Here is a 25,056-nt window from a genome sequence, read left to right as displayed (position 1 = left end):
GGCTCACCAGCTATTGTGGCCTTTTCCTTCTTCCTGCATGTTGTTTGAGCTACATGATTGTTTAGAAACAAGTTACCAATGACATCTCCAAGTGTCTTTTTGCTGTCATTGCTGTTTGCTGAGTAGTTTTTGCCATACTGGAGATTGAACTCAGGGTTTCTCACACTTTAGGCAAATGTTCTACCACAGAACAAAACCATAGCCACGGTCCTTTTAGCATAGGCCTTAAAGGATAATGACAATTTCCTCTATTGCAACAAAGACTATTTTTATGCCTGTGAAAATTAATAATAGTTGCATATAATGTCCTTTGTAATCTGAATTAAGGATCATTTCTGATTCTTCTGTTTCTGGTTTCTTTTTTCTTCTTTTTCTTTTTTTTTCTTTTTTAAAAAATATTTATTTATTATGTACACAATATTCTGTCTGTGTATATGCCTGCAGGCCAGAAGAGGGCACCAGACCTCATTACAGATGGTTGTGAGCCACCATGTGGTTCCTGGGAACTGAACTCCGGACCTTTGGAAGAGCAGGCAATGCTCTTAACCACTGAGCCATCTCTCCAGTCCTTTTCTTCTTTTTCTAATTTGGTCTCTTTGTCCTCTTTTGTTTTCCCTAATGCTGACTTTCTGGTCAAGCTGTTGTTTTTCACCCTAGATGTCATGTCAGATGACATACATGCTACAGTTATCTGCATGTTTCTTACTGGTTATATTTGGAGCACCCGCCCCATGCTACAGATTGCCTCACGTGTCACAGGAAGCATGCAGTTTCAGAATGATTAGGAAGATTGTGTCTGTGTAGGACTTTTTACATCTTCTTCAGCTGGAGACTATGGGGGAGGGGAGGAATTATTCTACAGCACAAGTTGCTTCCGCTGAGCCTACTTACCTCACACTGCTACGTGAATCACTCACAACACAGGCATATAGCAGGTGCTCGCTAAATACTCACAGAATGAACACTCACGTGGATGATCATATTTAATTTGTCCTTTTCAGACTGAGGGATGTGTGAATACCCTAGCAATTGATAGCTGGAATAGCTTCAGCACAGCTAGAGTCCTTTCCGAGCTGTAGGAAACACAGAAACAGATATATTTGAACTAGTTCATATTTCAGGACTGACGAAGAAAAACACAAGCCATCTATTAGTTCTTACTGTTGTAAAACAGCAATGACAGAACATAGAAGCCTGTGGGAGGTGATGGAGCATCGCTGACTTGCACTTGCCCAGGGGCTTAATCAAGGCACAAACCAGCCCCTGACTGAGCCTACAGAATGGCTCACTAGGACTTTCCAACTGTCAAGGGGCTTCGTGAACAGCACTTTATAAGTATCTTCCATAAGTAACTATTGACCAAATTCTTTCTCTCTCTCTCTCTCTCTCTCTCTCTCTCTCTCTTTCTCTCTCTCTCTCCCTCTCTCTCTCTCTCTCTCTCTCTGTTTTAGAGAAAGGATTTCTCTGTGTATCCCTGGTTGTCCTACAACTCGCTCTGTAGACCAGGCTGGCCTCAAACTCAGCGAACTGCCTATCTCTTTTCCTGAGCACTGGGCTCAAAGACATGTGCCACCACCACCCAGCATTACCAAAATTGTCTTCTAAACATGGTTTAAAACATGGTTTAGGAGAGTTTCTCTCTGTGTCTCTAGTTCTTTCTCTTTCTCTCTCTCTCTCTCTCTCTCTCTCTCTCTCTCTCTCTCTCTCTTTCATTTAGCTCAGTCAATAAAGTGCTAACCACATAAGCATGATACTCAAGGTTGATAGCCAGCACTCACACCAAAACCGTGGTGATGGCGTGCATGCTTATGATCCCTGTGCACCCCTGCTTGTGCACCTGCATACAAGCTCAGTGCATTGGGTAGGAAATACTATGCTGTTCCATTTGGTAGCTGAAGAACCTAGACTAAAAGGGTCACTTATTGAAAATTACTTGGTCAGTACATACTAGGTTTAGTGCTGGAATCTGACTCTTCTCAACCTAGGCTGTAGAACTTGCTGAGGATCTAGGGATGATGCTGGAACTTGAGCTATGAAACCAGGAATGGTAATAACTAAATGCCAGATCATTAACTAAGGTTTTCTCATCCGTCCCATTGCTCACAAGGAAATAAAGTGCATTTGTTTGTTTGTTTGGATTTTTTTGGTTTATTTGTTTGTTTTGTTTCCCTAGCTGTAACTTGGGGATTATAATTTGAACAGTAACATCACAAAAGTGTTGTCAAGATAAATCTAAGGATAGGGGCTGGAGAGATGGCTCAGAGGTTAAGAGCACTGACTGCTCTTCTGGAGGTCCTGAGTTCAATTCCCAGCAACCACATGGTGGCTCACAGCCATCTGTAATGAGATCTGGTGCCCTCTTCCGGCCTGCAGGCAGACACAAAGACAGAATATTGTATATGTAATAAATAAAAAAAAATCTAAGAATAGATTCAACCCTATGGGTGGCCTACAAAAATTATGTCATTCTATAAAGATTAGGCAATCTTTAATAATTGATTGGCTTGCTTTGTTGTTTTCCACAGTTTTTATGGAAACGAGCTCTCAAAGATCGCTTTAAATATGTTCGGAGACCCATAGAGGACGACGAGCAAGTAATGAGAAATAAGTGCAAATTTGGACACCGAAGAGGCCAGAGAAGGAAGTCTCTCGCTGACACAAGATCTGACGAAATTAAAGTTGTGCAGATAAAAGTAAGCCTGAATCCTAAACACTCTGACAGCTCTGGCTGATTGATTGTCTGTGGCAATAGTTTGTAGCATTAAACCAAGTGAGACCCCTTCTAAAAGCTACCAATAAATTTGCATGGCTGATCTAATGTCTCTTAAAGAGGGTTTCAGTAAACATTTGGACACCGTGATATTACTAAACATCTCATGACCAGTTTTCTTCACAGACTTTGAAGAACCTGGAAAAATCCTTAAGCTCTGGTTTCCTGAATTCTTTCTCTTCTACTCTTGCTATAATGCATTGCATAATTCTCTTTTCCTCTTAGTTTGGGGAATGTCTTGTGGAGCTCAAACTTGTTTCAGATTCCTTAGATAGCCAAAGATGACTTCGGATGACTGACCCTTCTGCCTTCCCTTTCCAAGTGCTGAAATTATAGACCTGTGTTTCTCGCTCATGGTGTGGTTCATATTGTGATGTTCAAATTACTAAATCAAGTAGGATTCTTTTGTGTTGTTGTTTGGGACAGGGTTTCTTTGTGTGCCTCTGATTGTCCTGGAACTAGCTTTGTAGACCAGGCTGGCTTTGAACTCGCAGAGATTTGTCTCCTTCTGCCTCCCAAGTGCTAGGATTAAAGGTGTGAGCCACTACTGCCTGAATTGAAAGTTGTGTTAGCATTAATTTAGTCACTGATTTTGAGTCCTGGAGATTGAACCCAGGGCCTTGTGCATGTTAGAACGATGTTTTTCCATTGAACATTGTTTCTAGGCTTAGGAACATTTTAATGCATTACAGAAGTTAGGCCATCTCCAGTCCCAAGATTGAAGTGAGGCAGTTATCCGTAAGCATGGGTACAGCGCTCCATACTGCCTTCCCTTGTCTGCTGGTTCAGAGGCTTCCAACCCCCTGCATTTAGTAGCTTTAAGGTGAGGGTCATGTAAAACTTGGAGATTCCTCCTGCACCAAGGGGAGGCCTTGTGAGTGTCCTTTAATTACCTCAGAGCCCCAGGTGTCCTCAGAAAAACATGCCCCCTTCAAGTTCCTAATAGCTAGCTACAATAATAGATTGAACTTCTTAGGAATGCTGTCCAAATGCTGTCAAATGTAAAAGCTGAATCTCTTGCCTGCCCAATTATATTTTTCACTTTAATCTACAGGAATATTGTAAATTTTAATTCTTTACACATTTATATTATAGAAAGTATATTTTGTAAATATTCTAATTTTTAAATCTGGTATATTTATTAATTATTATTATAATTATTATATATTATATATAATTATTATAATTATTAAAGTAAACTATATGATCACATCAGCTTTAATAGTATTTTTCTTTTTTAAAAAATATTTACTTATTATGTATACAATATCCTGTCTGTGTGTGTGCCTGCAGGCCAGAAGAGGGCACCAGGCCTCATTACAGATGTTTGTGAGCAACCATGTGGTTGCTGGGAATTGAACTCAGGACCTTTGGAAGAGCAGACAATACTCTTAACCTCTGATACCCCAATAGCATTTTTCAATGAGCTCCAGTGCAACCTGTTTTGTAAACCATTCATTCCAGCATCATGCACCATGCAGTTTCAGACAGAGGTGTGTTACTTAAATATCTTATTGCAACTTTAAATGAGACTTCCATGTGCTAAGTCAGTTAAGTTAATAAGTTAATTATACATCTTGTTTGGCAAAATGGCAAGACCATTGAACAGTACCCTGAATTTAGTGAGGCAACTTTTTAAGAAATTTTGTTTGGACAATTCCAGCTAGAAACTAAAACCACTGTAGCTTTAGAAGCACACACTTGCTTTCTGTAAAAGTCACTCTGAGAACGAACTATATTGTCATTGCTGTGTGACTATTCCTGGAGAGTTGTGAACCAACATTTCAACACAGACAGGATACTGGTGACAGACCAAATATGGATGTCACCAAAATCTAATAGTCAACCAATGAGTTTTACTGCTCTAACTAACAGGACTTTGGGTGAGGGGTTATTTACAGGAACAGAAATGACTCATGGGTGACAGCTTACCAAACTGGACACCTAGAGCTCCTTGCACAACTTGTAGGCAGCTCCGTGGATAGATGTGTTCTTTCCAGGTGGTCCATTTGATCTGAACCTCCTCAAGGTAAGTAAACTTTCCTGAGAGTCTTCTGGGCAGCTCTGGTGAGCTCTGCTTCTCCCAAGCTGTTAGGCTTGTCTTATAGAGTTTCTGGGCAGTCTTTTCTGCTGTATACCCTTGAGGAGGGAGGGACCTAGTGAATCTGATCAGTTTCAGGGACTTCCTGAAGCTATTTCATTTACTTCCTATATTAATGAACGTCAGTGCGATGTGGAATGTTTCACCTCGCCTTAGAAAAGTTTTGTTGTTTCACTTCCCTGTTTTAAAATATCCTGGTATACTTCCCCTTCACTTTTTAAAAATATTTATTTATTTATTATGTATACAATATTGTGTCTGTGTATATGTCTGCAGGCCAGAAGAGGGCATCAGACCTCATTACAGATGGTTATGAGTCACCATGTGGTTGCCGGGAATTGAACTCAGGACCTTTGGAAGAGCAGGAAATGCTCTTAACCATTGAGCCATCTCTCCAGCCCTTTACTTCCCCTTTAACACTGCACGTGCTTCTCCAGGATGGAAGGTTTTTAACCTCAAGGATACTACTGCATAAGAATTGTGCATAAATTTATTTCCCTCCAAAAATAGATTTTTGCTACATTGAAAGTAAAGTTTCTTAATAAGTGAATTTAAAAAAAAGTTCCATTTTTCCCTTTCCATGGTTCATGTCCCACTGAAATAATTTGGAACTGATGAGTGATAAAATTGAATAAATAGCAATTGTCCCCTGCATTAACACTTAATGTCTCCATGGGACCCGAGGCCACACTGAGAAGCACAAGTCTATATTGAAGTTTTTTTCTGTTCATAGCACATCTTTAAGTCCTTTGTGTACATTGTCAGTCTTTTGTCAAAGCACCTTAGAATTGTTCAGAGCTACAGTCTGTGTGGGTCTTCTAAACCCCCAGTGGTGCCCACATCATGGGTTGTACCCCTCTAAGGCCTACGAAACAGGGATGTTGTTTTAAAAGAAACAGGGATTTGAATTTTTTCAATGCTAGGTTTTATTTTGTAATTAAACAGGTTTTACCATCCTGCTATCTAAGCTCAGAAGGTGGTTATTGTTTATATCTGAGGATGCAACATTTTTTTCTGGGAAAGGAATCCCATTGGAATTATTTCTTCTCTTCCCTTCTCAAATGAGCTGTAAATCACTGTTTCCTAAATGTCAGTGGTTTCTCTGTTTATGATTTTGTGTTCTATAAAGCCATAGCTTTTAAAGGATGCAGCACAGAATTCACATATTTCTATGTATTTTATTTTAGCTCCTATGATCTTAAAAAATATATGAATGTGAGTGTGGAGGTTGGCAGATTCTCAATGCATTGGATTTGTGTCGTGGCATTTAGTACCTCATGCTGATTGTTTGAATTACTTTCAATCTCCATTTTGACCTTCTGATAGCTCTCTTAAGGTTTGAACATCAAAGATGTTTAGAGTTAGATATCACTGGGGAATTTTCATATTTAAAAAATTCTTTGACTGGTACAATATTTACACACTATAAAAAAAATAAATCTCTTTCATATGCTGTAGAGATACAAAATGTTGGTGCAGACAAGAAGGAAGAGGTTGCCCATGCATTCTAAGGTGGGGAGAGGGATTGGGTCCTTTAGAAGAAGGAATATGGAAGGAAAAGGGATTGATTTGATTGGCTTTGGTTTTCGCTCTGAATTTTTTTCCCCTTTGGTGATAGGACCCAAGAATGGGAAATATCTCAAGGAACCAAGACAGGTTTCTTAGTTCTATCGCATAGCTTTCATTGGTAACAAAGAAACTTGTGTGGCTCTGACCAGGGGCTACAGATCTTTTATTCCAAATCCTCACCGTCTACAGTCTCTCGGGTTAGCTCTGCACAAACTGTGGTTTTTTGGCTACAGTACCCAAAGTAGGAGCAATACCCTACCTGTGCGTGTGTGTCGAGTGCCTCTGGCTGTTCCACCAACACTTGCACTGTATTTTAAGGTTGGCTTGCCTTGCCAGTATTCTGAGCTGCATCTCTAGACCAATCCCTCAAAAAGTTGGGTATTTTGCCATTTTTAAAAATGTCTTCTTTTCCGATCTCCGGTACTCGTGGTGCCACTAGACTGGCCTTGCAGTCAGTGCAGTGGTTGTTCCGTTGCTTCCTAGGCATTTGCCTTTCGGTGTCAAAGACATAAAACAGGAGAAAGGCTGAGCGCAGGGTAATGGTAGCCTGCTGTGAGTCAGCGAATATGTCTGCATAACCCAGAACCAAATAATTTGTAGTTCCACGCATTGAATACTATGTTTCTTTTTGTTTTTTTAATTAATTAATTATCGGTGTGCATGTATGATGCATGTGCTCATGTGCACTCCATGGTGCATGTGTGGAGGTCAGAGGACAGCTTTGTGGAGCCAGTTCTCTTCTTCCATCTTCATGTGGGTTATGGGGATCCGACTCAGGCCACCAGGCTTATGCAGTACGTCCTTTGGCCCAGTGACCCAAGTCACCCTCTTGCTCACTCACTTTTGTAAAATTCTGCTTAGTTTCCACTTAATTGTACTTTACTGTATATTTATTGCTGAATATGCTGGCTAGTCTTATGTCAATGATGTGCACAAGCTAGAGTTATCAGAAAGGAGGGAACCTCAGCTGAGAAAATGCTTCCAAAGAATCCAGCTATAAGGCATTGTCTTAATTAGTGATTTATGCAGGAGAGCTCAGACCATTGTGGGTGGTTTCATCTTTGGACTGGTGGTCCTGGGTTCTATAGGAAATCAGACTGAGCAAGCAAGGAGATAAGTCAATAAACAGCACTCTTCCATGGCTTCTGTGTCAGCTTCTGGGTGCTGGGATTAAAGATATGCACCGCCACTGTATATTTGCTTATTTTCTTGAGATAAGACCTCACTATGTAGCCTTGGTTGCCTAGAACTTGCTGCGTAGACTAGGATGGTCTTAAGTCATAAAGATCTGCCTGCTTTACCACTTGAGTCCTGGAATTAAAGGTGTGCGCCATCATGTACAGCTTTATTATTGTATATGTGCATGTGTATGTGTGTGGGGGGGGGATGTACATATGTGTGAAAGTGACCACAGAGGTCAGAAGTGTCTGATCTCCTGAAGGTTGAGTTCCAAGTGGTTCTGAGAGAATTACCATGTGTGCTCTCAACCCAAGTTGGGTCTTCTGTAAGAGTGGCCCATCTTAACTTTTGAGTCATCGATCCAGCCCTCTAAACATATCCTTTGAAAGATCTAAATTCTTAGTACTTTTTTTGTGGGATGCCAATATGCATGCCTAGCCCGAGCAGCACTGGGGACTCCAGGCTTCAGCTTCGCTTCTCTGTGGCTTCTCTGTCCTTCTGTCAGCCTCCTGGAGATGTGTCTCTGAGGATCTGCCTGGCCCTGCCTCCTCCCCACGTTTTTGTTCTGTGGCGGGCAAAGGAGACCTGTGAGAAGCATTGCCCCGTGTTGTAATCTGCTTAAAAAATAGGAAAATAATTTCACTTTATACAAACACACCCACTTTTCATTTCGCTTCCTAAGACATTTGGAGATCCTTCTCAGCCTTCAGTCTAGGGACAGATTGTTTCCAATGTGACCTTAATTTTAAGGACACTTCTCAGAACCTGAAACGGAAATAAAATGAATATTTATCCTACTGGCATGTGAAACTTGGAAATTTGGACCTCTTTTTTTTTTTTAACCTACATATGTATGTAGGATAGTGACATAGGAATTTGATGGATGTTTTTAATGGTGCCCTTGTATCCCAAAGCTTTCCAATTATTTGCTAAATACGTGAGAAACGCAAACTAATCACCACTTGTTAAGTTTCCGACACTGTATTTACCATTCCGCTCTCTCATTAAAGCGTTTCCTTATTATTCAGTTTGTACGCACCTCCTTTGCTTAACGTTTTGAAGTGGTGTTTTGTGTTACTTCGTTTGGCCCAGAAATAAAATGGGCTGCAAGTTGTGCCAAAGCCTGCCCAGGACTCCTTACAGAGCCCCCTTGGCTGTTTCTCAGGGCTATTTCTTTCCTACCGCAGCTGACACACAGTGATTAATTGCATAAATACTCATTATTTTTATATCCGTTTCCACAGATGTTTCTCTCTCGGTCCAAAACCAAACTAGACAGCAGAAAATGAAGAAAAATGTTGCCAGTTAGCTGTATTCCAGAAAGAATGCAATTATTGCCATCAGCGGGCAGCTAATCTACTAATGCTGGGAAGTTTCACAAGTCAGCTGAATACTTGAGAGCACTGGGTGAGACTTAGGGAGCAAACCGCTTGCTGATCGCCTCAGAGGCCGGCCTGCATGCTAGCCCAGAGGCTGATCAGAATCCATAGTGAAAACATCATTTTCAAATTCTACTTAATGACAATAAAATTAAAAACAGACACAATTGGAATTTGGTATGAACAACCTCCCAGCTTCCAACACGGCCCTCCCTCTTCAACAGAAGCATAATATGAACCACGTAGGTGATTTCTAATTTTCTAGGAACCACATTATGAAAGGGAAAAAGAAGCAGATGGAATTGGTGCTAATAGTATCTTTTACTGAACCAACTCTGGTCGCCGTATCATCATTTCAATGTGTAATCATTATAAAATCAATGATATAGTCTTTGTTCTGTCCTTGGCTATGAAATCTTTGAAAGCTAATATTACCTGCGTGCCCTTCAAATGAACTAGCCAGATTTAAACTGATCAGTAGCCACATGTGCCTAGTGCCTACCACATCTGGCCTCTCAAGTTCATTAAACCTTTGAAAAAACAGAGAACACGAGAGTGACTCTTAACAGCCAACACCATAATAGCAGACTTTATTTCCCACAGTGCCATTAAAGTAGGGTTTTTTTTGATAGTATACTAAAGGAGAAAAAAATTTTTAAATCACATGCTTAAAGTCTTTAAAGACTACATGTATGGAAATGTTTTGCCTGCTTCTCCATGCGTGTAACACATGCACACCTGCTGCCCCTGGAAGCTAGAAGAGGGCATTGGATAAACTGGCCTTGAAGTCGCTCAGGGCTGTGAGCCACTGTGTGGGTGCTAAGAATCCAACACAGATCCTCTGAAAGAGCAGCCAGTGCTCTTAGCTGCTGAGCCATCTCTGCAAGCCCCACTTTGTTTTTGATGCAGGCTCTCAGGTAGCCCAGGGTAGCCTGGAACTCACTACATAGCCAAAGATGACCTTAAACTTCCATCCTCCTGGGATTCACATGTTGGGATGATGGATGTGTACCTTCACACTGGGCTCATAACAAGATACCTTTTTTTACAGAATCATTCAGACTGCAGAGTCCAAAGCAAAAGTTTGTGTAGTAAAATGCAACTTGAGTTTCTTCACCCCAAGGAGGAAGAAAAGGTTTAGTAACATTTCAACTATTCTTTATCTTCCTTTCTCAAAAGCAGGCTCAATCATCTGTTGACATCTAATTTGGACATATTTATCCTCCCATTTCTGTCCCAGCCATAAACTGAGACTCCTGTGTTCCAGTTGAATACCTCAGTCTTGCAGAGACCACTACACAACTATCAGTGTGGTAAAGGAAGATCTATGCATCTGAATCCAACTGGTGCTCATTTTCTGATTAATTGATGATGATTTCCCTTGAGGTCACTGTCCTGTATGTCCTTTTCTGTTTCCCGGGACAGGAGTAGTGTCTGTGGCCTTCGACTTTCCTTCCTCTGCCCTTTGCCTCAATTCTTATGAGTGCACATCTCACATTTTCTTTATGAAAGACACCCCAATAGCAGCTCTGTAAGAGTAAGGTGTGCTGATCCCCTTCTACCCAGTGTTCACTGCTTGGGAATGGGCCTTGGGAACAAGAGAAGTGAACAGAAACATCCTCTTTCCTCTGGCCTTCTCTGTGTTTGAAAAGCCACTTTGACTTTGAGGATCTCAGTGTGCTCATTCCTAAGGAAAGAGACCTGAACCAACCAATTTCTAAACTCCTTTGAGCTCTGACAGTATAGAGTCCATTAACACACCTACAGATAAGTCATTCAAAGGGCAAGAGTCTTGAGAAGTTAAAATTCTGATGCACTCTTCTAATAAGTAAATATACACAATCCAGGACACAAACCCTAACCGTTGCTAGTCGTATGAATAGATCACATAGGAGCTGCCTAGACATTTCGGTGTCATAACAGGTAAGGGATGACACAATGAATAAGTACCTTATGCATATAGTAGCTTATAAATGTCAATTTCAGCAACATAAACGCCATTATATTTCAACGGTGGTAAGCTGTTCCTATAACTCAAATTTAGATTCACTTTTTTTTTAGCAAATATGACATTTTTTGTTAAAAGATACTATCTATGCATTTGAGATAATACAAAACAACGTGTGGTATGTGGCATATATATGATTTATGAGACAAAATGGACACCAGGTGTAACATTTAGCTTACAACTGGATCACTGCCGGTTTCAGTGTATGGGCCTGAGTTCCCCTTCCCTCCCTTGGTGCTCACCTCACCAACACCATGGCATCTGGAAGTAACTGTGCCTTGGAATTCTATGTCATCATTCATGACTTTTTAAGACAATAACTTTTTTCTCATCGATGCATAAATTCCCAACGAATTTCTTGTTCCATGTGGCAAATTTCTGAGATGTGGAGTCGTGAATATGATTGACTTTGAATAGCTTCCTGTTTTCTGCTTGCTGTAATGTCTTTGGGATCCAATCAGGGTGTTGAGTTCAATGGGGCATTTATTTATTTTTCCAGGTCTGGGTAATCTAATGCGACAGGGAACTCTGCTGTATCTGGCTGCTCGCCTGTCCACCACTGTCTGACTTGTGTCTGGTTTTGGCTGTTAGGACATGCTACCTTGGTTCCTATGCAGGAGCTTTTGCCAAAGACTTTTGCTTAGTGTGGAACTGCTGGCTAAGAGATCTTGCAAATATGCAACTCTGTAAAACAGAGTGAAATTGTTTCTGTGACTGTAGAATTTGAGTCCCTCAGCAACACTTATTATTGGATCCTTTTCACACTCAAAACTACTGCAAATAAATTGATGTTTTATTGGTACTGATTTTTCTCATAATTATGAATTGAACATATCTTCATATATTTGTAAATGGTTCACATTTACTTCTCCATAAGTTTCCTGTTCATGTTTTTTACTGTGAAGTTTTTTCTTATTTGCAGGAATATATATATATATACATATATATATATGTATATATATATATGTATATATATATATAATTTGTATTTCATTGTTTTATCAATTATATCCACTGTAAGTATCTTCATTCAGTCTGTATGTGTTTTAACAGACAAAGTTTTCATAGTTTTCATTTTAATACAATTATTGTTAACAGATATTTCTCTTTTGATTTAACACCTTTGGGAAATCTTTTCCCACCTTGAAGTGATAAAAATATTCTTTTATTTCTTTGACTTTTAAAAAAGAGTTTTGCCTTTAACATTAGAGTCCTTAAACCATGAAGGATTCCTTTTCATTTTTGGACAAAATAATGCTGTATACCTTCACAGAACAGCCCTTCTCTACCCCAGGGACCTATGGCCCATCTTTGCTGCTTCTCTGGTTTTGTGTCTGAAAGTATTTTGTAATGCACTGCTCTAGCCATCTACCTCTGTAACAGCAGCAGCATGCCTTGATTACACAGCTGTGAAACATCTGGATACCTCCCCATCACTCCTTTATTCTTTTTTAGAAGAGCCTTATGCTTGAATTTTAAGTTGTTTTGAGTACATGTATGTGAGTGTGGTGTGTGTTCATGTGTGTGGTGGATGCTCATGTGGATGGTGTGTGCATGTGTGCGTGTGTTTGTATGTATGTGCGTGTTGTGTATGTCTGTGTACTTGTGCTTGTGCGTGTGTGTGGTGTATGTATGTGTATGTGAGAGACAGACATGTGGCATGTGTGGTATGAGTGCATTGTGTGTGTATATATATTTGTTGTGTGTGCATGCACATGTACGTGTAGTGTGTGTGTGGAGGGTGTGCATATGTGTGCGAGTGTGTGGTGTGCACGTGTGTGGTGTGTGTGTGTATGGGGTGGCATAAGCATGAATGACAGAAGACAAGTCTCAGGAATTGACTCTTTCCTGACACCTTGTCGAATCCAAGGATTAGAATGAGATCAGCAGGTCTGTGAACCAGTTCCTCTGTCAACTAAACATTTCCTGGGCTCACTCTTGGGCTTTACATATTTCTTTCATGAATTTTAGAATTTGATCAAGTTACTAGTTGTTTCTACTTTTGATAATTATCTTTTTTTAAAGGAAAAAAGATTTGTTTTGCTCTATATTTATATGTATGTGTATCTGTGTTTGTGTGCATGTATATGTACTTGCATGTAAGTACCCATAGAAGACAAAAGGGGGCATCAGATCCCCAGGAGCTGGGTTTACAGGCAGTTGTGTGCCTCCTGACAGGGGTTCTTGGAAACAAACTCTGGTCCTCAGAAAGAATAGTAAGCGCTTTTCTCTCTGGCTCTGGGTAATTTATATATTAATACAAATGCTATTGAACCTATAATTTTTTTTTTTGGAAAAAAAGATGACTTCTTACAAGTTGAATCTTTCTAACTGTAAATGGTCAGTCCACACATTTATTTGTAACTGAAATTTTCTTCAAGCATACCTCCTGTGTCATTTCTTAGATTTATTCCTGATTACATTAAAAGTACTTTAGTATTAATTTTTGAAATAGTGAAAATGCTTTCTAGCTGGAGGGAATGACACATGCCTGTAGTCTCAACACTTAGGAGACTGAAGTAGAAGAATTGAAGAACTGGAGGCCAGCCTGGGCTACATGGTAAAACTTTCTCTAAAGATAATATAGATTTTGTTTGTTAGTACATGATGTGTATTGATGTTTCCAGCAGTTCAGAAAATCTCCCCTCAGCCATACTGTGTATGCTCTGGTGTTTTCCTTAAACAATCTCATAACCTAGGAACAATGAGAATTCCTTTCTAGCACTAGGTTTTATAACATATTTTTCTTTCTTTTAATTTAATTTTATGACATCTGTATGCACGTGTGTGTGTGTGTGTGTGTGTGTGTGTGTGTGTGTGTGTGTTAGTACAACTTGTAGACTTGGTTTTTCCTTCTACTCTGTGAGTTCAATACCAGAATTAGACTCAGATTGTTAAACTTCCTGGCAGGTGCCTTTACCCACTTAATCATCTCACTGGTACCTGTTTCTCTTTCCTTGTCTCAGCAGGCAGTTATATAAGAATATAATACAGCATATTTGACATTTCTCTAATTTTAAGGAGATTCCTTTTGAAAATTTCACCACTCAAAATGATGTTAGCTTTTTCTTTTTTTGTTGTTGTTCAATAACTATAATCTTTTAAGTTTATTATTTTACTCTGATGAGTGCTTTCTCTTTAATCATAAATAGATGTGGAACTTTCTGATAACCTCTTCAACATTACTTGAAATGATCATGTTTTCATCTCAAACCGGCTCATGCACTATATAATGTTTATGTACATTTGGACAGGCCAAGTAAATGATGGGGCTTCTAATACACAGCATTTCTCTTTTATGTCCCAAACCTCTCCATAACTGGGATTTCAGTGTGATCACTTGTGAAAATTTAGGAGAAATCAGTCACATTTATCTTTTGTTACATAGTTCCTTTGTAATGTCAAATGAACCCTGCATTTCAGTGATTAGTCCATTAGTTTTCCTGGTCCCTGGTATTTCAACCTCTTTGTTGAATGTGATCTGAATTACCCTTTCTTACACTGTTCTATCATCTTTGAGAGGCACATCAGAGAGGCATTGTAGAATAGCTGGAGGCATTCTCCTTTTTTCTAAATTCTCTGGCAAACTTTGCCTAACTTCAGAGCACTCAGCATCAAATGTCAAGTAGAATTTAGCTCTAAAACCCCTACTTCTTCTTTGTGGAAAGATTTCTATCTCTAATGAAATTTAAGTAAGATTGGAGAAATTTTATGTTAAGCTGTTGTGATAACTGGTATTTTTCTAGGAAGTCACTTGTTCTTTGTCTGAAGAGCCATCCTGAGCTCACAGACAGCAGGATGGACACAAAGTCTTCCTAGCGTTTCTAATGCTTTGATGCTAGAGTGCTCTAGTTCCTAAATGTTGTCTTCCTCATGGACAGGTAACAACTGTGTGTCACATCATGGGGAACTAGACTGCCGGTTAACTTCCATTCAGATGTCATCAGTTGAGTTCCTCAGAGTGGATTTTTATAGGAAGGGTTCCTTCTTGCTTCCTCAACACTGTAGTCTTAGATTTTTTTTTTTAAGCAAGGGTACATGAGCTAGTCTTTGCTACTCCCAACCCACCCAGTGCATAATGAACAAGACTGACACATTGATGATGTATTGTCACACAAAAAAACAGTTCTTTGTTTGAATTTTGTTGGCCTGGCATGCTTGGTAACTATTAAAAGGGTACTTAAAAAGAAGAACCGGGTAGACTTTTCAGTGGGTAAAGTGTTTATCGAATAAACATGGAGCAAAGTTTTGTCTTCAGCACTCTTGTGGCTACAGTGACATGAGCCTGTGACCCGAGTCCATTGATGGAGAGGTACAGACTGGAGGATCCCTGGTCTCCCAGTCAGCCAGCCTAGCCAACTGGTGATACTTCAGGTTCAGTTCAGCAAGCGAGTCCTAGTCACACAAACAAGCAATATGGCCAATAATCAAAGAAGATATCTAATGTCAACCTCTGACCTTTACACTCATGTGCATACATGTATACCCCTACACACACAAGAGAGAAAAATAACAAAACCTTAATTAAAACCTTTTATTGTCTTCTAAGAATTAAATGTATAGAATTAACACTGGTAAATCGTGAATTTTCTGGATAATCTGATTTCATGTAACCAGATAAGTAGAAATTAATATAACTTTTTTGTCGGAGACCAGCTTCGAAAAAAATACCACTTACCAGGGTAGGGGCATGGGGATTAGAAAAGTTAGTAAAGGGTACGAAGACATGAGTGGCAATAATAAAACAGAAAACATAGAATAGTACTGGGAGGGAGTTGCAGTGAGTACTGAAATCACCCATGTTTAATTTCCACTTGCTTAAAAAAAAAGTCCTTAAGAGGTAGAATTAAGATGAAAAAAAAACGCATTAATATAATACAAGGAAATGAACAGACCAGTAGAAGGTTGTGGTCTACATTCTTAGTTAAACATTCTCTAGCTAAAACAATACAAGTAATGCTCACACCCTAGACCAAAACTTTCTGTAAGCAAACCACTCCCTGAGTGGAATGAATCCATTGTTTCTCCCTAAGGGAACTGGAATTTAGTTGGCTCTTTAGACTTTTGTTTGGGGTAGGAACAGATCTACTTCTCTATTCCTGAAATACAAGGCGTGGCTATTAGTCAACACCTGCTGACAATTAACCTTGAGAAAGTAGAATTCTCTGGTCTAAATCTAAGTGGGACCTTTGTTTGTGGTAGAAACAGGCAATAACCTTGAAGAAGTAAAAGTTCTAACTCTCTGACCTTTGGTCAGGGTGGAAAAAAGGCTCCCAATTTTGGTCCTCCACTCTTTTTAATTTTTTTCTTTTTTGAGACAGGGTTTCTTTGTAGTTTTGGAGCCCGTCCTGGACCTAGCTTTTGTAGATCAGGCCGACCTCAAACTCACAGAGATCCGCCTGTCTCTGCCTCCTGAGTGCTGGGATTAAAGGCGTGCACCACCACCGCCTGGATTCTTTTAAAATTTTCAAGAGCACAGGAGGCTGGAAAGATGGCTCAGAAGTTAACAGAACTTGCTCCTATTTCCAAGAACCTGGGTTCAGTTTGAGCACCCACACTGAGCAGCTCACAATGGCCGGTTCAACATGGCGCACAGAGAAATAGACACACACAGGCATAAATATAACAATTACAAAGTTTTTTTTTTTTAAAAAAAGCATAGACTGTAATTCCACTATAAGCACCTAAGTTTCTTTCATAAATAACCACCTCTTGGTTAACCACGTTTAAGGCCAACTGAAATTACACATGACGACACACATCTTAGGGATATATCATAAAGAGTGCAATAACAGTTCCTCAGAGAGCCGGATTTCCATGAAGTTCTGCTCGGTCTTGAAACAGGAGATTAACTGATACTTTGAAAAATATTTGGCAGGAAGAATCCGTTTATTTAGACTCGGAGGTGGATGAGCATATTCACTGGTTCCAGCGAGAATTTATGAAAACAGACAAGGACTGGAGGGAAATCGACAGGAGGATGAGCCAGACTCTGGAAATCAGAAGAAAGATGATCAACTGCCGAGCTCCCCTCAAGGACATTCTCACGATGTTCCCTTTCCTGAAGTGCCCTTACCAGGTAAGCTACTCGCGCAGAACAGCCTCTGGTCTTGGCGTCACGTTTGCGTCACGTTCATTTTCTTCCTCTTTCCTCCGGAGTGGTGACCAGACAGCCTGGCAAGGCAGTGGGTGTGGCTCTCAGTATGGTGTGAGCTGGACAGTTAAGGCAGTCAGAGCTTCAGGAAGCCCCTGCGAGAGAACCAGCCCCGAAGTCTTTAGCTTTCCCTGTAGGGCACAGTATGGGGTGAGGGGAGGGCCAGATGTCTGTATGCGTTTAAACAGTAAAACAGTTGAGACAGTTCAGAACTCCTCCCATGTAACATTTTTCTATGTCTTTTATCCTAACAAATAATTTCGTAAAGTGTCTTAAGGTTTCCGTTTCTGTGATAAAACACCATAACCGAAAGCAGCTCTAGGAAGAAAGGGTTTATTTGGCTGGCGTTTTCCCCTCAGTCCCTCACCAGGATTACGGAACCTGGAGCCAGGAAGTGAAGCGGAAGCCGTGGAAGCTCACTGCTTCTTGGTTTGCCCACCGCAGTTTGCTCAGTTTGCCTTCTGAGCAAGGGCCACCTGCCCAAGGCGTGGCACTGTCCACAGTGAGCTGGCCCATCCCACACAAATCACCCATCAAGGCGATACCCTTCACAGACTTGAGCCTATGTGCCAGTCAGATACGGGCATTATCTCAGTCGGCTTTCTCCCTTCTCACAGGAGTCCAGGTTTGGACCAAGTTGAGCAAAACCAACCAGGTCATGAAGTGATCTGACTGCTTCACTGTCCTGGAACCACTTAGAGTTCATTTGCTGGGGATGTAGGCTCTGAGGAAGAGAAGGGGCTGCTGGGGGAGGGGCCTGGAGGTTAAGCCCTACGCTCCACGACCTCATAAACCTTAGTATCCTCTCCTTTAAAACTCTTTCAACGGATTTGTTTTTTCGAGATAAGTTTTCTCTCCGTAGCTTTGGAGTTGTCCTGGAACTCGCTTTGTAGACCAGGCTGGTCTCGAACTCACAGAGATCTTCCTGCCTCTGCCTCCAGAGTGCTAGGGTTAAAGGTATTCACCACCACCTCTCGGCCTCCACAAATTTAAAAATTAATAATAAAATCGCATTTGATTGTATAGAACTTCATCTAGGATTCTGTCACTGGGCTTTATGGATATGATGAAAGCCAAGTAAGGCAGAGATTTACGAAGGTGGGGAAGTTTCTTGAGCCCTTTGAGGTGCTACCACGATTTTCTTCCTATGAAGCAGCCTCAATAGCCACCTCTTAGTCAAGTGAAAGTGGGTTCTGGATTAAACTGTTGTTCCAGTCAATGAGAAGATGACAGGAGGGGCCTTTATGCCAGGGTGTTTAAGGCCAACTTGGGCAACATAGTGAGACCTTTACTCAAAACCAAACCAAACCAAACCCGTAACGCCACCCAAACATCTAAGAACAAAGCTAATAGAACATGGAAAACGTTTGTAAGGAATCTAAGTTTTGCTTTTGCTCTAATGGAGTAGGAATACTGCCAGCATGGATAGAACTGAAGAACCAAACTAGGTGAGGCATTGGCTGGCAGGCCTTAGCTCCTTGGCCTGGCATCATTGGTATGGGAGACACTTGTGCAGAGCTACAGTGAGATGGCTGTTCTGACAGGTGGGAGCAAGCAGTACTTAGTGGTCCCACTCAGCCCAACAGGAAGAGCCTGGGTTTGGGGATGATGGACAGCGGTTGTTTGCTGGGCAGGATTCTGGAAGAAGAGCGGGACATGGGAAGAAGCTCCCTGTCTGGCATCTGGTCTCCTTAATGCCTTGAAAAGGGAGACTGCTCCAGGACTGAGTGATGTGGGGTTCCCCTTTGTATGCTGTGAGTACAATTGGTTAATTAATAAAGAAAACTGGCTTGGCCTGAGAGCGCAAAAGAATACAGGTAGGTGAGGAAAACTAAAGTGAATGCTGGGAGAAAGAAGGGCAGAATCAGGGAGAAGCCATGGAGCCTCCGCCAGAGACAGACATGCTAAAACTTTGCCAGTAAGCCACTGCCACATGGTGATACACAGATTAATAGAGATGGGATAGATTAATATATGTAAGAGTTAGCCAATAAGAAGTGGAGTTAACAGGCCAAGCAGTGATTGAAATCGTATAGTTTCTGTGTGATCATTTTGGTTTGGGGTGGTAGGGACAAACAAGCGGTCTCTCCCCAACAACTGAGGGCTGATAAGGGAAGCACATAGTTCGATAAGAGCACTCACACATTCGTGTGGCATCCAGAAGCCCACACCTTGTGAGTAAGAATCATCCCTTCACTTGGTTTATCCCAGTCAAGGGCAAAACACAAACAAACTTACCACCACAGCAAATTTGGTTTGAATCTGAGTCATGACACAAATGTAATGGATTAATCAAGAATGCTGCAGGTTCTCGCTGGCAGCGGGCCATGAGACCATGCCACAGGTCCCTGAGTGGGGGCAAGCAGCAGGCAGGGAGTGCTGAGAGCAATCAGTCCCAGGCAAGGATGGTGCACGAGACCACGCCACAGGTCTCCCAAGGTAGGTGGCTAATCCCAGGCCGCCAGCAACGAGGCAGGCAAAAGTCAGACAAATAGGCAAGCCATGCAGAGTGAGGTTATGGTGGGGGAAGGAGAAAAGAACAGAGAGAGAGAGAGAGAGAGAGAGAGAGAGAAAGAGAGAGAGAGAGAGAGAGGAAAGAGAGAGAGGAAAGAGAGACAGAAGCTGCCTCTTAGAGAGGGAGATGGAAAAGGAAGAGACTTGGGCTGCAAGCAGGAAGTAAGAACTGCCTGCCTCAGCAGATGAGGGTGGGAGTGGTCAGGGCTTGTCTCTTAAAGGGACAGAACAGATCATTACAACCACTGCAAAGTTAGAAGCATGGAAAGAGAAAGGCTAGAGAAAGCTCTATGAGCTACGCTAGATTATCAGTATGGTTGAGTCTACTTATATGTAGGAACATAAACAGTCATTCATTTTTATGTTTGCCTTCCTTGTCACATAAATGGCACATGGGAGATTCTCAGTGGATACTGAATTTGAAAATGGAAACCACGATGTGAGATTATTGGCTCTGGTGAGGAGTAGGCATAGTGAAGATGGAAAAAAAACAGGATCTAAAAGTCAAAATGAGGAAGATTACATATACTGCTTTTGGAATAATAATCCTTGGCTATAAGGTCAATATCAAGGTTATTGCAAGTGTCTGCAAGGAAGTCTTTTGTGTGTGTATAAGATTGTGGTGGCCTTTGTGCATGGTTATGGTTGTGATAGGTTTTGGTGATCAGGTATATATATCTGTGTGAAGTCCTCCTGTGTGGCCTCTTAGCTTCTCTTTTGCTGGTGTTTGAAATAAGCCACTCTGTTTTGATTTTAACACCACTCACAGTATACAGAACATATTCCTCAGCATTGTTTTGTGAGAATGCCTACAGCAATACCATTTCTGGAGAAAAAGGCACATTTTGCGGGTTGAAATTTTAATTTCTAAATGGTATTTTCCAACAGAAAGAGCTAGAAATTTTGAGAGACATTGTGAACTCTATGGCTAAGAAACACACACACGATACATATATTGTGTGTATACATATATGCACATACATATGTGTGTAGTATATATAATAAGGCTGAAATATTGTGAAATGCCACAATTAAGGTAATGTTCACCAACTATTGGGCTATGTCAAGAGGACATATCCTCTACTGGAAAAATCTGGAAAATATATAAACATTTATATATTTTATTAGGATCATATTAGTAACTCTTTCAATGAAATAGAAATTTATTAGTATGTTGTGCTATAAATAATAAGTAAATATACATTAATTAGCAATTAAGAAGATGTTCACAGATGTCCTCACTGTCCAATCTAATAGAGGCCATTTCTCAATTGAGAGTCTCCCTTCCCCGCTATGTCTGAATCTATGTTGAGTTAAGAAAATGAACTGTAATGGCAAAAATGTGGTTTATATAAAGAAACCTGTCTAGAATTCTACCTGTGTGACCCATGTGGCAACCAGAATATGTGTGTATTCACTGTTCGTGATCCTCATTTAGTGGAATTTATATCTAAAATTTGAATTGGTAATTGATCTTATTCTCAATTCTAGTATTGTAAAACATCCAATTCCTTAAAATAGAACAAAAATAAAACAAAAACAAATGTTTTCCTAAGATTTTGTTGTTGTTTTGTTTTGTTTGTCAAGACAGGTTTCTCTATATAGCCCTTGCTGTTTTGGAAGTTGCTTTGTGGACAAGGCTGGCCTTGAACTCAGAGATCTACTTACCTTGCCTCCTGAGCACTGGGATTAAAAGTGTGTGCTATCACGCCAGGCTCAAAAGTTTTGATTCTGTATCCATTATTTGTTTTGGTATTCACTTCAGATTTTCATTCTTTTCCTGCTTGTCCTATGGCCACTACACTAAGAAACTAAGAACTCAGGTATATAGTCTATGTTATTTGCCAAAGCTTTATGCAATGGCAATGAGCTGTCCACTCCCCTATATTATGAATGCTAATAACCTTTACACATGGCCTGACATATGTATTCCTTTCTTCTATCAGATGTTCCGAGAAGTCCAACTTCTTACAAGAACAGATATCTATAAGAAAACAAGGCATATTCTGGAATCCTACTCGGAGAATATACTGACTGCCTTTTCCGTGGTGGACAATCCAATCAACAGTGCGCTGCAAGAGAAGATGAAACACTATACAGATGAAGGAGTGCTGAAGTGTCAGTAAAGCCCAGGGGTGGGGGAGGGTCACAGCCAAGTCTGTAACTACAGGAGTGAGGGAGGGTCACAGCCAAGTCTATAACTACAGGAGAGAGGGAGGGTCACAGCCAAGTCTGTAACTACAGGAGTGAGGGAGGGTCACAGCCAAGTCTATAACTACAGGAGAGAGGGAGGGTCACAGTCAAGTCTGTAACTACAGATGGAAGGGTTTTGTTGCAATGAGTGAAAATCAAGGAGACAGGAAAGAATTTTTCAAATGAGAGAGAAAACCTAGGTCAAAAATACACTCAACATTATACAGTTATATTATGGGCACACGTATCCTTTAACTTTTAAGACACACCGCAAGGCCAAACACATTAAATCATCCTGGCCAGTGGACACAGCACAGAATGCTGGCCTCAGTTAGCCATGACCTAGAGGGTAAACTTGATGTTTGGAAGTTTTCATTAGAATATTTTTGTTAAAAATGGTGTTGGGGCGGGGGGAGCAGGAGGAGACGATCAGAGTAGTGTTTGCTGTGTAAACATGAAGGCAGGAGTTCTAGACTCCAGAACCCGTGGAAAAGCTGGGCAACTGTGTGGCCATCTGCAATCCCAGCACTTGGGAGACAGAGACAGGATTCTGAGGCAGGATAGCTAACTGGGCTAACCTTATGCTCTAGCTCCATGCACAACAGGAGACACTTCTTCAATACATAAATGGAGGGAGACACTGGGTGTCAACTTTGGGTACCCCACACACGTGCATGCACATCCACCCATATGTGATGATGCATACACATATGTCCACAGACCACACATACACATGCTAAAAGTGGTTGTGAAATACTTGAGATTTGCTCTTCGCACTGGAAGGTTGCGATAATTTAGTAAAAAGCAAACCCAACATCTTCATGGTAGGTTTTCTTACAATTTCTCAAAGCCCCTTTTCTTTACCTGGACATGCTTGTTCTGACAGATATGAAGATGACGGCCACATGTTTACTCCTCCCAGACGTTTTTGGGGATGATCCCAGCCTTTTTGTCGTTGTGAATGAGAAGGTATGCAGTATGTTAATGGTCATTTACTTTACACCTTCACATAACTTATAAGGTCAGTGATCTATTCAAGTTGTTTTTTTTTTAATCATATTCACATTTAGGCTATATAGTAACTAGCTCATTTACAGTAGTGTTGTGTGAATTTCAGGCATGCTTTATCATTTTGCTGATTTACATATCAGTGGGTAGTGACGCCATTCCTGTTTCTTAGGTGCATGCATCCACTCCCGTGCTGGAAGTTAAAAACCCTTTCCACATCAATGGCTGTGAGTTCTCTCTGTATCTGGACAAAGAGAAGCTTGCCAAGGTGGATGACTGTGTCACAGCCCTGGCTGCTTTGGTGGCTGCTTTTCGTGTGTTTGGGATTGAGTGTCCAAGAAGACTGTCCCAAACCTTTAACTTCCTGGAGACCTTGATCTTTGATGCACAGAGTCCCTGTTTTCCATCTTTGAAAGAAAAGGAAATCAGATCTCAGCTTCCCATCACTTAAGATTATCCGAATTAACCTCCAGGGCAAATGGAATTCCATAAACAATTGCAGAATGATTTAGGGTTGCCTTAGAGGTAGGAATTGGAAAAATTATGTCATCTCAAGTGTCAATGAATTTTTGATGTGTCTGTCCTTAACTTAGATACTTAAGCTCTCTGTTAAGTTTGTAATAAAATACTACTTAAAAGTTCTGCATTTGATCTGAGTTCATAGGAATTCTATGGCCAAGATTACACATTCAGAAGTGTCAGTTTTTAAGACATTATGAGGTACCATCCTCCCAGTTAGTCTCAAACCTGAATGTAACTCAGTGTGATGGCTTGAAAGACCAGAAATTGGACAACAACCTCTTAAGTCCTTTTGGTTAGAACATTACCGCGCCAGCACGGTCTGGAACCACGAGTCTCAGCGGAGGGTGTCCAGGTTGAATGAAATCCACAGAGCATGAGGTTGAGGTGAAACAGCAGCTCCTTTATTGTTCTGCTGGGGCTAGCTTTTATACCATGGCATCAAATGGGGAGGGGTCTGCGAAGGGACTGTCACCTGACCCAAGGAGGAACTCTCACCTGACCCCAGTAGGGGTCAAGGACTGATCACTTGCACTCCACCTTCACCTGTCCCCAGTAGGGACTGTCACCTGACCCCAGCAGGGATCAAGGAATAATCACGTGCACTCAAACTTCCTCATCCAACTCCAGGAGCAGAGGGAAGTTATGATTCTTTGCAGATAAGCATCTCGAATGGCGGCAGGGAAATATAACTCGAGGTAGCAATTCCCACAGAACATTGATTGGAAATATCTTGAACTTTAATATTTTAAAAATAAATACATAATCCTCAGTTTCCTTACCCCAGATGGCCTGCCTGGTCTGATATGTTTTGGTTTTCCTTCTATCAATATCGAGCATGAGGACAGCTGCCGTCTTGAGGTAACCTCCTTGGTAGACAGTCTTTGTGGCTCAGGGTCAGCACATGTGTCCATTTTCCATGGTTCCTTTCCTACAGGCTCAGCCTGTGGTCTATGGTCTCATTAGAAATGTATTTGTTCACTCATAATAATGGTGAGACAGTACTTCTGAGATCTAACAAGACTCAGTATTCGGTTTTCTGAAGAATCCCACAAGGAAAAACCATAAAGCAATAGCTTAAGGCATGCCTTGATGGTATCATCAAAATATCATGTTATTTCCTAATTCACATCCTAGATATTACAGAGATTTCAATGTGTTAATACTTACAACACAATTGGTTAAGCATTTTTCTGGATTATTTGAAGTTTTAAAAAATGCTGAAAAATTTTATTTTTTTTCCTTTTCACTAAGATAAAATAACTGCCTTACAAACTTTTATTACTCAAATTATCCCCTCGAATCCATCGTTTAAAAATTCCACAATCTGCCTTCAATCTGGGTTTACTAAATTTTGAAGTGTGTCTTTCCTTATAGGGTCACAGTTGGAAGCTGAGTGTCGCTGTCACTCAGAGTGACAGGCTGAGGCTATGGATGATAGTTGGGCTATGGATAGTTGGGCTATGGAGAGTTGGGCTATGGAGAGTTGTGCTATGGATAGTTGCGCCTGTAGACAGGTCTCATTTGTCCCTGTGCAGTACTGTGATCTTTCGGGACCGCATGGACAGTCCCTGTGTATCCCACAGAGGCATCCTTTTCTTTTTCTCATCCTGAGCCATCTACTCAGGCATCCCCTACCGTCAGCCCTTCCTATTTCCTCCT

General features: G+C 40.9%; 1 protein-coding gene across 4 annotated transcripts in view; it reads left to right on the top strand.

Annotated features, from left to right (window-relative positions):
* Positions 1-24,180, top strand: part of Samd3 (sterile alpha motif domain containing 3) — a 44,280-nt gene extending 20,100 nt beyond the window's left edge. For all 4 annotated transcript variants that reach the window (XM_048425410.2, XM_048425407.2, XM_048425409.2 and 1 more), the window contains 5 exons: positions 2,526-2,693; positions 16,885-17,085; positions 21,621-21,792; positions 22,754-22,836; positions 23,048-24,180. In XM_048425410.2, the coding sequence (XP_048281367.2) occupies positions 2,526-2,693; positions 16,885-17,085; positions 21,621-21,792; positions 22,754-22,836; positions 23,048-23,326 (903 nt within the window). In that variant the 3' untranslated portion in view covers positions 23,327-24,180. The remainder of the gene's footprint in view (positions 1-2,525; positions 2,694-16,884; positions 17,086-21,620; positions 21,793-22,753; positions 22,837-23,047) is intronic.
* Positions 24,181-25,056: the final 876 nt, after the last annotated feature.

Source organism: Myodes glareolus, chromosome 1 (assembly GCF_982192425.1).
Source record: "Myodes glareolus chromosome 1, mMyoGla1.1, whole genome shotgun sequence".
NCBI classification, from domain to species: domain Eukaryota; kingdom Metazoa; phylum Chordata; class Mammalia; order Rodentia; family Cricetidae; genus Myodes; species Myodes glareolus.
Note: the sequence above shows the minus strand (reverse complement) of the source record. Positions and strands in the feature narration are given on the sequence as shown.